This window comes from Onychomys torridus, chromosome 14 (assembly GCF_903995425.1).
Source record: "Onychomys torridus chromosome 14, mOncTor1.1, whole genome shotgun sequence".
In the NCBI taxonomy this organism is placed as follows: Eukaryota; Metazoa; Chordata; class Mammalia; order Rodentia; family Cricetidae; genus Onychomys; species Onychomys torridus.
Genome location: NC_050456.1, coordinates 51,546,859 through 51,560,652, shown reverse-complemented (window position 1 = coordinate 51,560,652; position 13,794 = coordinate 51,546,859). Strand labels below are relative to the sequence as shown.

The window sequence follows — 13,794 nt, the reverse complement described above, 5'->3', positions numbered from 1 at the left end:
AAGAGATAGAAATGCACATGAGAAAAACGTGTTGAGATAAGGTAAAAAAAATACATGCATGTACCTGAAGTATGTTCTGCAATATTTTTTTTTTTTGTACAATAAAAAGAAATTCTAAAGGAGAACCAGGTGAGTGTGGTTTTAATGGAATCTATTCCTCTTTGATTGGGAGAGGGAGGTAGAACTGAGGAGACTAACCTGTAGCAGCAGAGAGGCAAGGGATGTTCAATTCATTATAAGGAAGAAGTTTTCAAAGGTCAAAGTCATCCAAAGACTGGATGAGAGATGAGAACATTCATCACTAAAGGTTATTAAAGCAGAAGCTGGGAGAACTTGGCAGGGCTTCTACAGCTTCCAAATGTAGACAAGCTGTAGAGACAACCTGGGAAGATGCTGAAAACAGAGATTTCTGAGTCCATGCCCAAGAGGGTGCCCTGGGACTGGTTGTTTAAGAAGCCACACCAGGGATTCTCCTGTTCAGGGAAATGCATCAGACACCTTTAAGGGAGTGCTGCACCTCAAGACTCTACAGTTTTGTTCACAAGGAGAGTGGTTTGCCACAGTGTTAAGGAATCCGCATTCTAGTTTGGGTCCTGCCCAAACTCAAATTGCATCATGTCACTGGGACTCAGATTTCCTGTCCATAAAAATGAGTGAGGTTAGATGTCTCTTAGTTAGGGCTCCTACATGCTAGGAGTTGGGCTTCTGAGGGTAGCCTGGAGGAAATTCATCTCCAAAGTTCCTGGGAAATTCTTCAGGACATTCTGGGGATGGAGAATTATCTTGGAATGGCTGTCAGTGACAGCTGGGCAAAGCTGTGTGATATGGCTGCTTTCATGGAATTGGCAGGCATTCTGGCCAGGATCTGTCTGTCTCCCACTGGTTAGGTCAGGAGGAGATAGGATTGGAAACTGGGAACCCAGGAGTCTAGCCACTTGCTTTAATTATTGTTGTGACCCAGTGACTACTCAGGAAAGGAGATCTTAGGAGGCTCATCAGCTCTCCAGAAAGGAGAGAGTTAGGATGACCATGAAGTGACCTTTCTGTGGACACCATGCTCAGAATCCACACCTCTGAGTGGGGAACTGGTTTGGCACGGCTCTATGCTTCCTACAGACAAGCCTCAGTGATGATCTAATGTTGGGCTCTGCTTTATCCTTGGCGTGTTCTTCCCTGTCCAATTTTCTGTTTATTCCCCATGGGGACACTTATTCCCTAAGTCTCACCCTTGCAGCTCCTCATTTCTCACTGTTAACAAATGGGATGGTGTTTGAACGGTTTGCCTTTTATCTTCTCCTCCTAACTATATCTATCTATTTCTTATTTCAGTACACATCCTTGGGGGCCTTCCCAGCCCTACCTATCTAGACATAGGTGGAGCACCAGGCATTTCTTTGTCATCTTTACCCAGGGAATATCTAGGAATTTACCTAGGCATTCCTAATGGGAGGAATGAAAACCATTTCCTTGGTACGTCAACAGGGAAGCTTCAACCCCCAAATCACAGGAGGTGTGGGTGAGCAGGCTATCCCCTGACTAGGTAGGGGGTGACTTACAGGTGAACACATGGAAGCTGTAGTATCCTGTCGAGTCCTTGGGCATCATGACTCCTCCATCTGTATTTTTTTTTCTAGAAAATGTCTCTAGATTTTCAATCCTTTATTTCGAACGGTGTCCTAGACAGGACTACCTGATGCCCTTTCCTGCCTCAAATTTACCCTGGCCAACACTATTCCTGGATCTGCTTCCCCAAAGTTACAACTTCCTCAGGTCTATACACCGGACTAAAGGACCTCCTTTACCTAATGTAGGTTAGAATGATACAATATATCTTTATTTTTGTTACATGCATTTATTTTCTTGTAGTAAATATTTAATAGTGATGTATGCAATGAAGCAGATGATGCATTTGAAGACCCAGATGAGAATCAAGAAGATACCATGGTGGGAGGGGGCTTTACTTCCCGCACACTTAATCCGAATAGGTGTTTCTGGTGCAAGGTCTGAATGGGTCCTGAAGGAATTCAGCAGATAAATTTAATTTGTAAGATAGAAGGTTACAAAATACTTGCAGCTTCTAGGGAAGGATGTATTAGCAAGGCTGTAAACAAATGGACCACAAGCCTGCTTACAGCAGGGCTTATCTGAAGGACCAAACATCTATTCACATATGATTGTGAAAGTCACTCAATGCTATGGAGCCATTTGATGTCAGTAGTGAATTCTAGAAAGCCTTATTTATTTTTATTACCTGCCTTGTTCAGACATATGCCTCCTTCCCTATTCCTACCCTAATTCCTTTCTAATTTTTTTAAATCAATGTTCCCAGGATGGCATTTTTATCTCTAAAGTATTTCAGTTTTGATTTAAAAACAACAGATGCTCTTTGATTTATAAAGGGCTTAGCCAGGCAGTGGTGGCGCACACCTTTAATCCCAGCACTTGGGAGGCAGAGGCAGGCAGATCTCTGTGACTTCGAGGCCAACCTGGGCTACAGAGGGAGTTCCAGGAAAGGCGCAAAGCTACACAGAGAAACCCTGTCTCAAAAAACCAAAAAAAAAAAAAGAAAGAAAGAAAGAAAGAAAGAAAAGAAAAAAAAGGGCTTATATCCTGGTAAAATAAGTAAGTACACTATTCATAGTAAGTTGAACGTATTGTTAAGTTCAAAGTATACTTAATATGCCCGGGCTGGTTGGTTTTTATTGGCTTGACTCAAGCGACAGTCTTATGGGAAGAAGAAACCTCAACTGAGAAAATGCCTCCATCAGACTGGCCTCTAGGGGGCACTTCCTTGATTGACTATTGCAGAGGGAGGGTTCAGCCCCTTGTGTTTGGTACAGCTCTGGGCAGGTGAGCCTGTGTTGCCTTAAAAAGCAAGCTATGCAAGCCATGGGGAGCAAGCCTGTAAAGGGGTCCTTCCAAGGCTTCTGCTTCAGCTCCTGCCTCCAGGTTCCTGCTTCAGTTCCTGTCCTGGCTTCCCTCAGCGATGGACTACAATATGGAAGTTCAAGCCAAGTAAACCCTCCCCTTTCCAAGTTGCTTTTTGGTCATGGTATTTATCACAGCAACAGAAAATCAAACTAAAACTTAGTGGATACCCAACTAAAAATGAAATGAACAAGTGGGCAAGCAAATTGAGAAAATAACAAAATGGAACTTTTATCTATAAAAAGTAATTAAAATGATACACTTGGCTAGATAGGAAGCAATTAGTTTTCAGAGAACAATTCAGTATCAACAGAAAGATGCATTGCTGTAGTTTGTCTTAGGAGATTTGCATAAATTTGATGTCTAACTCATCAACAAAGGTAAGAAAAACAACAGACAAATCTGCCCATAGAAACAGATGTAACAACTTTGAGTCAGGTATGAGGGCACATACTTGTAATTCCAGTACTTGGAAGGCTAGAGGATTATGAGTTCAAGGTCAGCTTGTTCTCAAAGGGGAAACCCTGCCACAAAAACAAAGAGATTCTAGATGTGTTATTAAATAAAATTTGGCAAAGTATGAATATAGCCCATGATATTTCATGAGCTGAACTCTGTTTAGGGGAATTTCAAACACAATGCAGCTTCCAAATATACTTGGTACTTACTAAAGAATGAATTTTTGTGCCTCTATGAAATACATGTGCTGAGGGCTAATCCCAAATAGGATAGAGGCAGAGCCTTTGAGGGACAATTTATGAGGGTGGAGGCTAATGAATGGCATTAGTCCCTTTATAGAAAGAGATCAGCCTGTCCTCATTATGCTATGTGGTATAAGATTATAAGCGGGTAGTCTACAACCAATGGTGGTCTTCAACAGACCTGGCAACACTGGCTCTCTAATCCCAAAACTTTAACTTTTGGAGCCACACAAACAGCTTATATGACATTTTGTGTATGATATTTCATCATGGCAGCTGGGCTTTGGTGGTGTTTGAGTTCAAATGGTGACTTTATGGGCAATGAGTTGAGGTACTCATATTTATTCATGGTTTACGTGCCTTTTTAGTTAACAAGGAGCTATAGCGACTCTTTGTGCATGCATACTGCTTATGAAGTTTGACCCACACAGATTCGTATTACTACTGGTCCCATAGTCTGGGTACAGAGTATTTCTATCACCTTATAAAACTGTCCTTAAGAACCTGGCAACTATTAATTTCTTCCCATTTTGTGAATGTACATGGGATAAAACATTGCAATATTTTGGGTCTGGCCTTTTTTTTTTACTCAAGGAAAACGATACTGAGACCAGTCCAGAATACTGTGTGTGTGTGGTGCTGGTTCACTGTATTCTACTGTTGCATTTGCATAGGCAAGACTTTGACTCTGTCCATCTATTTGCCCGATAAATGACATTTGGATTGTTTCTAGGCTGTGGAGATTGTGAATAAAGCCACTACAAACCTTTGCATGTAAATTTTTGTGAAGATGTGTTTTCACAGCTCATGGGTAAATACCTAGGATGAGTAAGTGATGTTGGCCTCTCTAAGAAACTGCCACGTCTTTCTCAAAGTAGCCACACCATTTTGCACTCCCACCAGCAACAAGAAAAAGTTCCATCTCCACCATGTCATACCAGTCCTGGAACCCCCAGTGTGTTTTTAGCCATTTTGGTATTTGACAGATACTGAGTCCTGATGGTTCCTGAATTTTGGAAAGCAAATAGCCAAATTTTGGAAATGAGAGAATTGACAAAATTTTTGCCTGGATTCTTTTACTTGTTTGTTTGGATAACAAGGAATACACACCTCTGTAAGAAAATTATGAAGGAAAATGACTTGTTCAATCGAAATAGAGAGTGAACAGGGAAGGGAATTCATTTATTAATATTTAATAAGGGGACTCTCAGAGATTGGTGGTATTTACAAGGCAAGGTGCTCTACAATTACTTTGTGATTATTTTTGGAACTATAGCCATGAGTCTAATACATTTCACAAACAAAAAATTTTAAAGGGGGTTGGAAAGACAGTTCAGCAGTTGAGAGTCCATGCTCATTTTGCAGAGACCTGAGTTTAATACTCAGCACCCACATTGGGAGGCTCACAACCACATGCAGGGGACTTGACGGGTTCCTTTGGGGTCTAAGGAAACCTCCACCCAAGTGTGAATGTGTGTGTGCATGCACACACAAACACAGCTAAAATTAGAAAAAAATATATTTTTTTAAAGAAACAAGCTTGGCTATATTGAGCCACAAAAAAGCAACAGAATGCAGAGCAATATTTTAAAATTCTTTTTAAAACGGAGTTTGAGCACAGTAAATAAAAAAGCTTAGTAAAAGCATTTTGTAGAATTTGAACATGAGAATTTCTTAAAACACAAACCTTTCCTTTAAGTATGCTTAAATGGAGCTAGGCATGGTGGTATACACCTGTTCTCCCAGCACTGGGAGTTTGAAGCAGGAAGATTGTAAGATCAAGGCCAGCCTGAGTTACATAGTAAGAATGTACCGTCCTAAAAGAAACAAGCAAACAAACAACCCCAAACAAAATGATACCTGCTTAATTTTTAAGAGCACAGCTGCATTTGTTCATAGCCCCAGGCCACATTGCTAATCTGTCAGTTCTTCTACTCCCAGAGGCAGCAGCTACACACACACACTAAGGCTCATCACACTAGGGTGGGTCTTTTTTTGTTTTGTTTTGTTTTTTTGAGACAGGGTTTCTCTGTGTAGCTTTGTGCCTTTCCTGGATCTTGCTCTGTAGACCAGGCTGGCCTCGAACTCACAGAGATCCACCTGCCTCTGCCTCCCGAGTGCTGGGATTAAAGGCGTGCGCCACCACCACCCGGCAAGGGTGGTTCTTAATAATGGACAAAGAGCATGGTTTCCATAAAAGCCAAGAGCAGGATGGGCTTTGAGTCAAGCTCCCTACAGAGGCTTGACTCACCCCTAGACATCTCCACATCAGCATCTAGACTACACAACTCTAATAGTCTGGTTGTCACTGACACCTTGTAAGGATAGGTTACCTGTGACGACACTGGGGATTTTGGAGAGAAAGCTCTTAACTGTTCTGATGGGTACACCCCCTGTCTTGTCATCTTGCATCTTGGTAATGATGTCCTCGATCTGAAAGAGGTTGAAGAAAAGAGGTGTTAGTTTTTTTCTTGCACAGTAATACGAATGCAAGCCTTTATTAAATAATCTTGGTATGTATAACCTGAGGGCTAACAAGAGGAATTAGGGAAAACCCCCATGCTGTGGTCAGAGAACAGCATCAGTGTTTGCTGGGTGTGGGTAGGTCAGAGCATGTTCCATAGGAACAATCCCTTAGTGCACCAAGGGAAGAAGGGAGAATTGCATTGGGGTTGGTGATAGGCTCTAACATAAACATCAATGTGTATGTGGGTTTGAGGTAGGCTCTAACATAAACATCAATGTGTATGTGATAAAATTTCTCCTCCTATTCAAAGTAAGTTTTCATCATAGCAAACTGCCATAGTTGATTCCTCCAAAATGGCCGTTTGCTAAGGTTCATCCTAAAATGTTAACGTAACCCAATCATTGGTAAGTTCCAGCAGGGCCTTTGTGAGAAAGACCACGGTGGGCAGCTGTCTTTGTGGAAACAGAACAGGGAAGAGATGGACAAAGGAGGACACACATTTGTAGGTGTGAGTTCACAAGCTAAATGTAACTTCCTGGGCAGAAATGTTTAGAATAGGATCTAGGAACGTTTGTAACAAGGATGTGGACATTTTTGTTTGGGGAGGTGGAACAAGCAGAGGAGGGGAGGGGCTCATAAGTAGGATCGACATAGTTTGGTTCTGTAACCAATAGAAATATCTTTAAATTGTTAGGATGAATTCTCCGAGTAAGACCTTGTCACATGATTTTAGAAACAAAAACTTAAGCTATTACTTAATTTCCTCTAGTTTGACATACTAGCATTACATTGCAAGGTAACTGATTGTCTCAAAGACATAGGCTAATAACTGCTTTGGTAGCAACAGATATGTTGCTAGATACAAAGTTAGGACATACTATAAGATCATTGCCACCATGAAGACCAGTGAAAATGCCCACTAGACATTCAACATACATTGTATTCAACATGCACAGAGTGCACTTGCTCGAGAGTCTTTAACTAGAGCTAGATTGGAGACACCACCTACCCAGGACCCAGGGAATTGTGTCTTCTGGTTGCCAGGAGAAAAAAACTGGACATCTGTAATCAACACCAATGGCTATGACAGATGGCTGTGGGACAGCCATCATCAGGTCCCACAGATGTCCAGCGGCAGAGCCAAGTTAGACTCCAGGGCTCAGGTTTTTAATCCCTGAGCTATTCCACTTTCCAACAGGGTTCTCAGAAAGCCAGCCAAGTGAGGGAGCCACCCTCCCCTGGAGATGTCTTGTTTTTCCTGCAAAAGTATTGAGAAAGATGTACTTCTGAGGATGTAATTCTGAGGCAGAATGTTTGTCTAGAATGTAAAATGTCTTTCATTCCACCCCAAGAACCACTAAATTAATAAATATGAGACTGTGAAAGAATCCCAAGGCCCCAGCCACTCAGATGACAGCATCTCATAGTCAGGAGAGTCATTCCCTGCAGCCTGAGGATCTGTGTTCTGTTTAATTACAGTCTAAGAAGGAATTTAATCCATAGTCCCATCGTCCACCCCAGCTGCTGCTTGACTTCCTGATAAACTCAACCACATAATCACTCTGAGTATCACTCATCAATGGCCTAGAAAAAATGGTCACATTTAAAAAATAATTTATGCCTTTGATCTGGTGTGCTGTTTGAGACCAGAAGCATCAATTATATTGATGGTTGCTATGGGAAAGCCAGAAAATATCTTTGAGGATTGGCAGGAAGCCAATAATTCAGTTAGACCTCTGAGTGGGCATTAGATCATAATATTATTCAGTCTCTGCTACTGTGGGCCAGAAGGGAAGGACTGGCACCGACTGCTCTTCCAGAGATCCTGAGTTCAGTTCTTAGCAACCACATGGTGGCTCACAACCATCTGTAATGAGATCTGATGCTCTCTTCTATATACATAATAAATAGATCAATCTTAAAAGAAAAAAAGAAGAAGAATACAGTATGCACCATCTACTTTGAAACTCTGGCAGGCTGTCCTGGTTGCTTATTCCACTGTTGTGTTAGTAAACAAGTGTTCGATAGCTCTGCTTGATGCTGGGGTGCTGCCCACTACAACATGCTCTCTGAAGTTCCTAGTCATGGGTTTTTAGAATTCCCAAGAATTTACAAGAAGGCCCTGGGAGCTTATACGAACACTGACAAGCATTTTCAAACATCTACTTCCTGGTTATCTGTCTTAGGTATTTTCAATAGATGTCTGATTTGTTCCTCTGTTGTTAATGGATTAGACATTATTAATGTAATTCTTGACTGTATCTATTATATATACTTATTGTATATACTTTTTCTTATATTAGCTATAACTTTTTTATTTTAAACAAAAAAGGGAAAATGTGGTTGATATATTGTGCCTCCCAATTGATTCGACAAAATCAGACAAAAAAAATTCATTTTTTTCTCCTATTGAAAACAAGTAGTTCCTTTTTAAAAGTAGATTCAATAATCTACCTTTTTATCTTATCACTCAGTCTTCAAGGGTCTTTAGCAAAGATGTTAACTAACTAGGAGGCCCAGAAGGTCTCAGAGCTGGTAAGCAACAAATTTGGATTCCTATCCAAGTCTGCCTGAATCCAGTATGTCACCAGCATCTATAAAATAGAAAGTTCAACATCCTTTCAGATCATCAGAAAACCTTAGCTATCTCTCTTCTTCATCTCCCTGGGGATGGGAGACAGGAACAGACTTACTTATACTTTCTTGACTGTTAGGTTGTATCTCACTCTGACACCTTTTGTTCCCAGGGAATAACACGGTAAGTTCCCTGACATCCTTTGATATGAAGACCCGCGTCTTAGGGAATGTGTTTGGACCTATCTGCCCTTGTACCAATCAAGGAGCAGGTGGCCCCTATCTGACAGCCAGGTGAAGCAGAGAAACCAGCTTGGCTGGTTCTGCCTGAGTGAGCCCCAATAATAAGGGTGCTCTTCTCTGAGGAGCTCAGCACCCAGCACAGATAAACAGGTACAAGATTTGTCCAAACACCAGAAAGACAGCAGCCACTGCACTAGCCAGTGGGCTTTCTTTTACAGACAAGATAGACGATTCACTGAATTAGTCCTGAGTGGGAGGGAGAAAGAGTGACCTCTCTTTGGAAATGGAAGCCATGGTGGGACCGCAACAATGGACTGTGAGGCCTAGAGAGACCCGTGGCCTCACCAGAGTGCTCAACACCTCTGGACATCACTATCCTGTCTCTACAGTTGGATGTGTGTTTACTAAGTGGATAATCTGCTTTGAAAATAGGAGAGGCTGCTCTGACCTGCCCAGTGCTAAACTGTGTCTGAGCGGTGACAGCATCACAGGCTGGAGTGGGGTTGGGTGGCACTGGGGAGCCCTGATTCTTTTACAGACTACACCAGGCAGAGGACATCAGAAACCAGACAAAGATGCAGCCCCAAGAGGCCCTGGCACTGGCCCTTCTTGGTCAGCCCAGGCCTGCTCATCTCTGCCTTTCTGGATGACAATCTGGTCAGAAATGACAAAGGGTCCATATTAGTATTGTTTGTGCAATTTAATGATCCAATGAACTAATTTATTTATCTCATGCATTGTTTCCTCAGCAGAGGATTTTTTAAAGAATGTCAAGTGTGGGGAAATTGTAGTGCAATTATTGAAAAGAAAAATGCCACAACTCCAGGGAAGGAAGTTGTAAATATCTAATGTTATGAACATATAAATAAGCTGATGGCCTGTGCCTCTGGCATGGAGATCTTTTCATCCAAATGTTTCACTTTGACTTTGCAATCAGCTGCTTATTTCTACTTTGGCTCTGGCATTTAATTAAAGACCTAATCTTTCCTTGTGTTTGTGAATGAACGCAATTGATTAGAGGCAGGAACCTGAACTAGCAAATGACAACCACAATTCACAATGTGAAATGTATCAGCTTCACTGAATGTGATCTGTCCTATCTGGCTCCCAGAAGATGGGGACATGTGTGTGCATATGTGTGTGTGTGTGTATGTATGTATGTATATACACATATATAACATGTTATACATATGCATACATATACATATATATGCATACACACATATGTATATAACAACTGTTAGTTACCCAACTCTTAAATGTATTCAGGTTCACTCAGTCACTTTTAATGCCAGGCATGTCGGTGGGCTGGGGAAAAAGCTCAGTGGGTAAAGTGTTTGCTGAACAAGTCTAGCACCCAAGTTTGAGCCCCTAGAACTTATATGAAGCCAGGATAGCAGTGAGTGTCTGTAACCCTAGTGGTCCCATAGTAAGATGGAAGACAAGGATAGAAGCGTTCCCAGGTAGAAGGATGCTCATCCACACTTGCATCCATCTATACATATCATACACATACACACATACGTTGCATACATAGCACACCAAAAACAGGCAGAAGAACTCATTCTTGGTCATAATGGATTAATACAGTTAGTGATTCAGAGACCCAGGCTTGTGCTTAAGGCTGTGGTGGAGACAGCTGGGCCAAAACACTAAGGGATCTTCTTCAGGAGGCTCTTGGCATGGATTCCATCATAACTTGCCACTATTTTTTTTTTCCCCATCCCAGTTCAAGGCTTGGAGGGCATCTTGGGATTCCACCTTCTAGCTATTACAATGCTTGTTAAACAGTTTTGAGGGGAACTGACTGTTGTGTTGGTAATGACAATGTCAGCAGCCTGGAGGCTTCCTCCCCTAGAAGCGCCTTGTGGGTAGCAGCTGACATTACTAGCAGTTGGTGGCTCATTTCTTGGAGAGGCCTCACATGTCGGTTAGCAGGGGGACAAAACAGGCCGAGTTTGTGTTTGTTCCTCTAGTATGGACAAGCACATTCCTTTCTAGAAGACCCCAATGTCTTCTCAAGTCTCCGGCCAGAAGAGAGTCACACGGCCACTTTGAGCTAGCTCCAAAGGAGGATGAGGGAAAAGGTGCTCAGCTTTTCCAGTCCCTGTACCACAAGGAGGCAGGAGAGGAGAACAGAAATGGGGTTGGGCTAACCAACTAACACTCTATGCTCTGAAGACACCCTGGTTACTGACACTTATGAAGGATGGGCAGGCAGGCCCTGGTTCCTCTGTTTTCTACACTGTAGCCTGCACAATGTTCTTTGAAGGGGAAATGTGTGTGTGCATTTAACAGCATTGCTTAAACATCTGTCTATAGTGTCCTAGAACATCCTGTTGTAAGCTCTATGAGACCCCATGTCTTTTCTTCATTTCAGTTATCATGTCAATTTGTATTTGTTTCCTGTTAGGCTGTTTTGCTCACCACTGACTCCTTATTAATATTAAGTTCAGCAAATATTTACTGAGTGGATACAACTATAAAAAGATGAATGAAATATATATAAAATCCCCCCCCCCCAGAGTTCTCTGTTTAACAGTCCTGGCTGTCCTAGAACTTGCTTTGTAGACCAGGTTGGCTTTGGACTCACTGAGATCTTTCTACCTCTGCCTCCCAAGGACTATGAATGAGTGTTATATTCTTTTTTGTTTTTGTTTTTGTTTTTGTTTTTGTTTTTTTGAGACAGGGTTTCTCTGTGTAGCTTTGCGCCTTTCCTGGAACTCACTTGGTAGCCCAGGCTGGCCTCGAACTCACAGAGATCCACCTGCCTCTGTCTCCCGAGTGCTGGGATTAAAGGCGTGCGCCACCACCGCCCGGCCTGAGTGTTATATTCTTAAAGGAATTTGCCTCCAATGCCAGTATTGAATGGTGCTCAACACATTACAAGAGCTTTGAGGGTACCATAGTCTCACTCAACTTCAGTCTAAAGTAAATTTAGCATTTACATTTAAGGGCATCTTGCTTTGACACTGGGTTCTATAAAAAGATTTCTTACATTTTAGTAACTACATTCAAGGAACACCTCCACAGGCACCCAAGTACCAGCTGAGACTGGAGCTGGATTTCCAAGGATCAGACCTGGCATGATTTGGGCTGTGCCCGGCAGATGGATGAAAACCACCATAAGCTTTGGGCTATGGTTTTAATATTACCACATGGCGTATTTCATAAGTTACTGTCATGGGGACGTTTTCTCCCATTTAATTGAAGAGAAATACAGGAAGAGTGGTATTCCAGGACAGGGACTGAATGAATAGCTAGCTTCATGACACTTCAGGGAAAGCATCTTTGCCTTGAGCTTGGTAGGATGGCTGAGCTGCAGGCAGACTTGTCTTTTTTGTATAGGAATCTGTTGTTGCTCCAGAAAACAAGAGAGCTGATCCCTTGGGAGGGCTGTGGGCTGCATGGACTGGAATGTCTGACTGCAAAAGATCAGCTTCAATGGATGGAGAGCAGAGGACACTGGCCAGAAAAACATCTCAGCATCCCTGAAGACCTCATCTCTTCATTAGCATCTCTTCAAATGACCCCGATTTGTGTGTTGTTTGCCTCTTGACATCTTTTCTTTCTTGAATAACAGGCTATATTGGTGTGTGTGTGTGTGTGTGTGTGTGTGTGTGTGTGTGTGTGTGTGTGTGTGTGTTGGGGGTAAATAGCTCAAGGACACATGAGACTCTCACATAATGAGATTAGAGCAGGAAAGTCAGGTTCTCTTGCTCCACACCTGGCTGCCTGGACCTTCACCCCAGTGGATGAGGACATTATGGGGGAAACTGGGATTCACCTAAGAGTTTGGTTGAGTGGAAGGGGGTCAGCAAGTGGGCCCCATACCACGTGCATAATAGTTTAATATACAGTATGAAAAATAGAAAAATGCCCTTCTCCAACAAATGAGCATGGCCTAATCCCTGGACCCCAAGAGTGTGTTACCTTATATGGTACAGAGTCACATTAGGGGCCTTAGATGGGAGAGTGTCCTGTATTTTTATTCACAGTTCTTGACAGCACAGGACTTTCCTAATAATAATTGGCTAGAGAATGATGTGATATAAGAAAAGGGTCAAAGACACAGGATTCCCCAATTTCAAGCACAGGGGAAGAAACTAGAATCCAAGGAATGCAGGCAGCCTTTGGAAGGACACAGATTCTCTACCAGAATCCACACAAAGAAATAACACCCTTGCTAGCATGTTGATTCTAGCCCAGAGAAACATAGTTCAGATGTCTGATCTTCAGGACTGAGAGGATAAATTTCTTTATTCAATGAATCTACTAAGTTTGACATTTATTATGATCACAATAGAAAACAAATACACACTATGTCACCCACTAGACTAGTAAATGTTTGGTATTCTGCATTGTTTCCAAAATCAGGATAGTACACCTCCAGACAGGAAGTGGGAAACCTCCCTACATTGCTGGACAATCCAGTAGTCAGCCGACACTTGAGACAGCCCATCTGGGGAGGATGGCAGGGAGGATGACGGGAATGCATCCATTTGTAACTTGGCACAATTTCCTCCATGGCCTTCTTGGTCTCTGTGGACCAGACAGATCAGAGGGTATGCAGGTGCCGCTGCAACCCACCAACTCCAGCATCCCATTCTACACAGGCAGAGGCTAAGATCCTTTTCTATTTCTCACTTTGGATTTTACATAGCTACATTTCCCAACCTATCACACCAGAGAGAATTGAACATGAAGGCCAATACAGCAACACAACCCAAATTATTCAGCTGGAACCCTACAATGCTCCAAATCTGAGCATGAGTGTCGGGTTTTTACAGAAACATTGAAGTCTCAACATGTGTTTCGCCTCCCCGCTCAGTGCTGCCAAAAGTACAGTGGCCTTGTTTCAAAGAGAAATGAGGCTATCCA

The 13,794-nt window shown here is 42.4% G+C and overlaps 1 protein-coding gene across 6 annotated transcripts in view; it reads right to left on the bottom strand.

The window, feature by feature from the left end:
* The window catches only part of Rgs6 (regulator of G protein signaling 6), a 529,306-nt gene that overhangs the window by 168,873 nt on the left and 346,639 nt on the right, over positions 1–13,794 (bottom strand). For all 6 annotated transcript variants that reach the window (XM_036205684.1, XM_036205688.1, XM_036205689.1 and 3 more), the window contains one exon: positions 5,963–6,062. In XM_036205684.1, the coding sequence (XP_036061577.1) occupies positions 5,963–6,062 (100 nt within the window). The remainder of the gene's footprint in view (positions 1–5,962; positions 6,063–13,794) is intronic.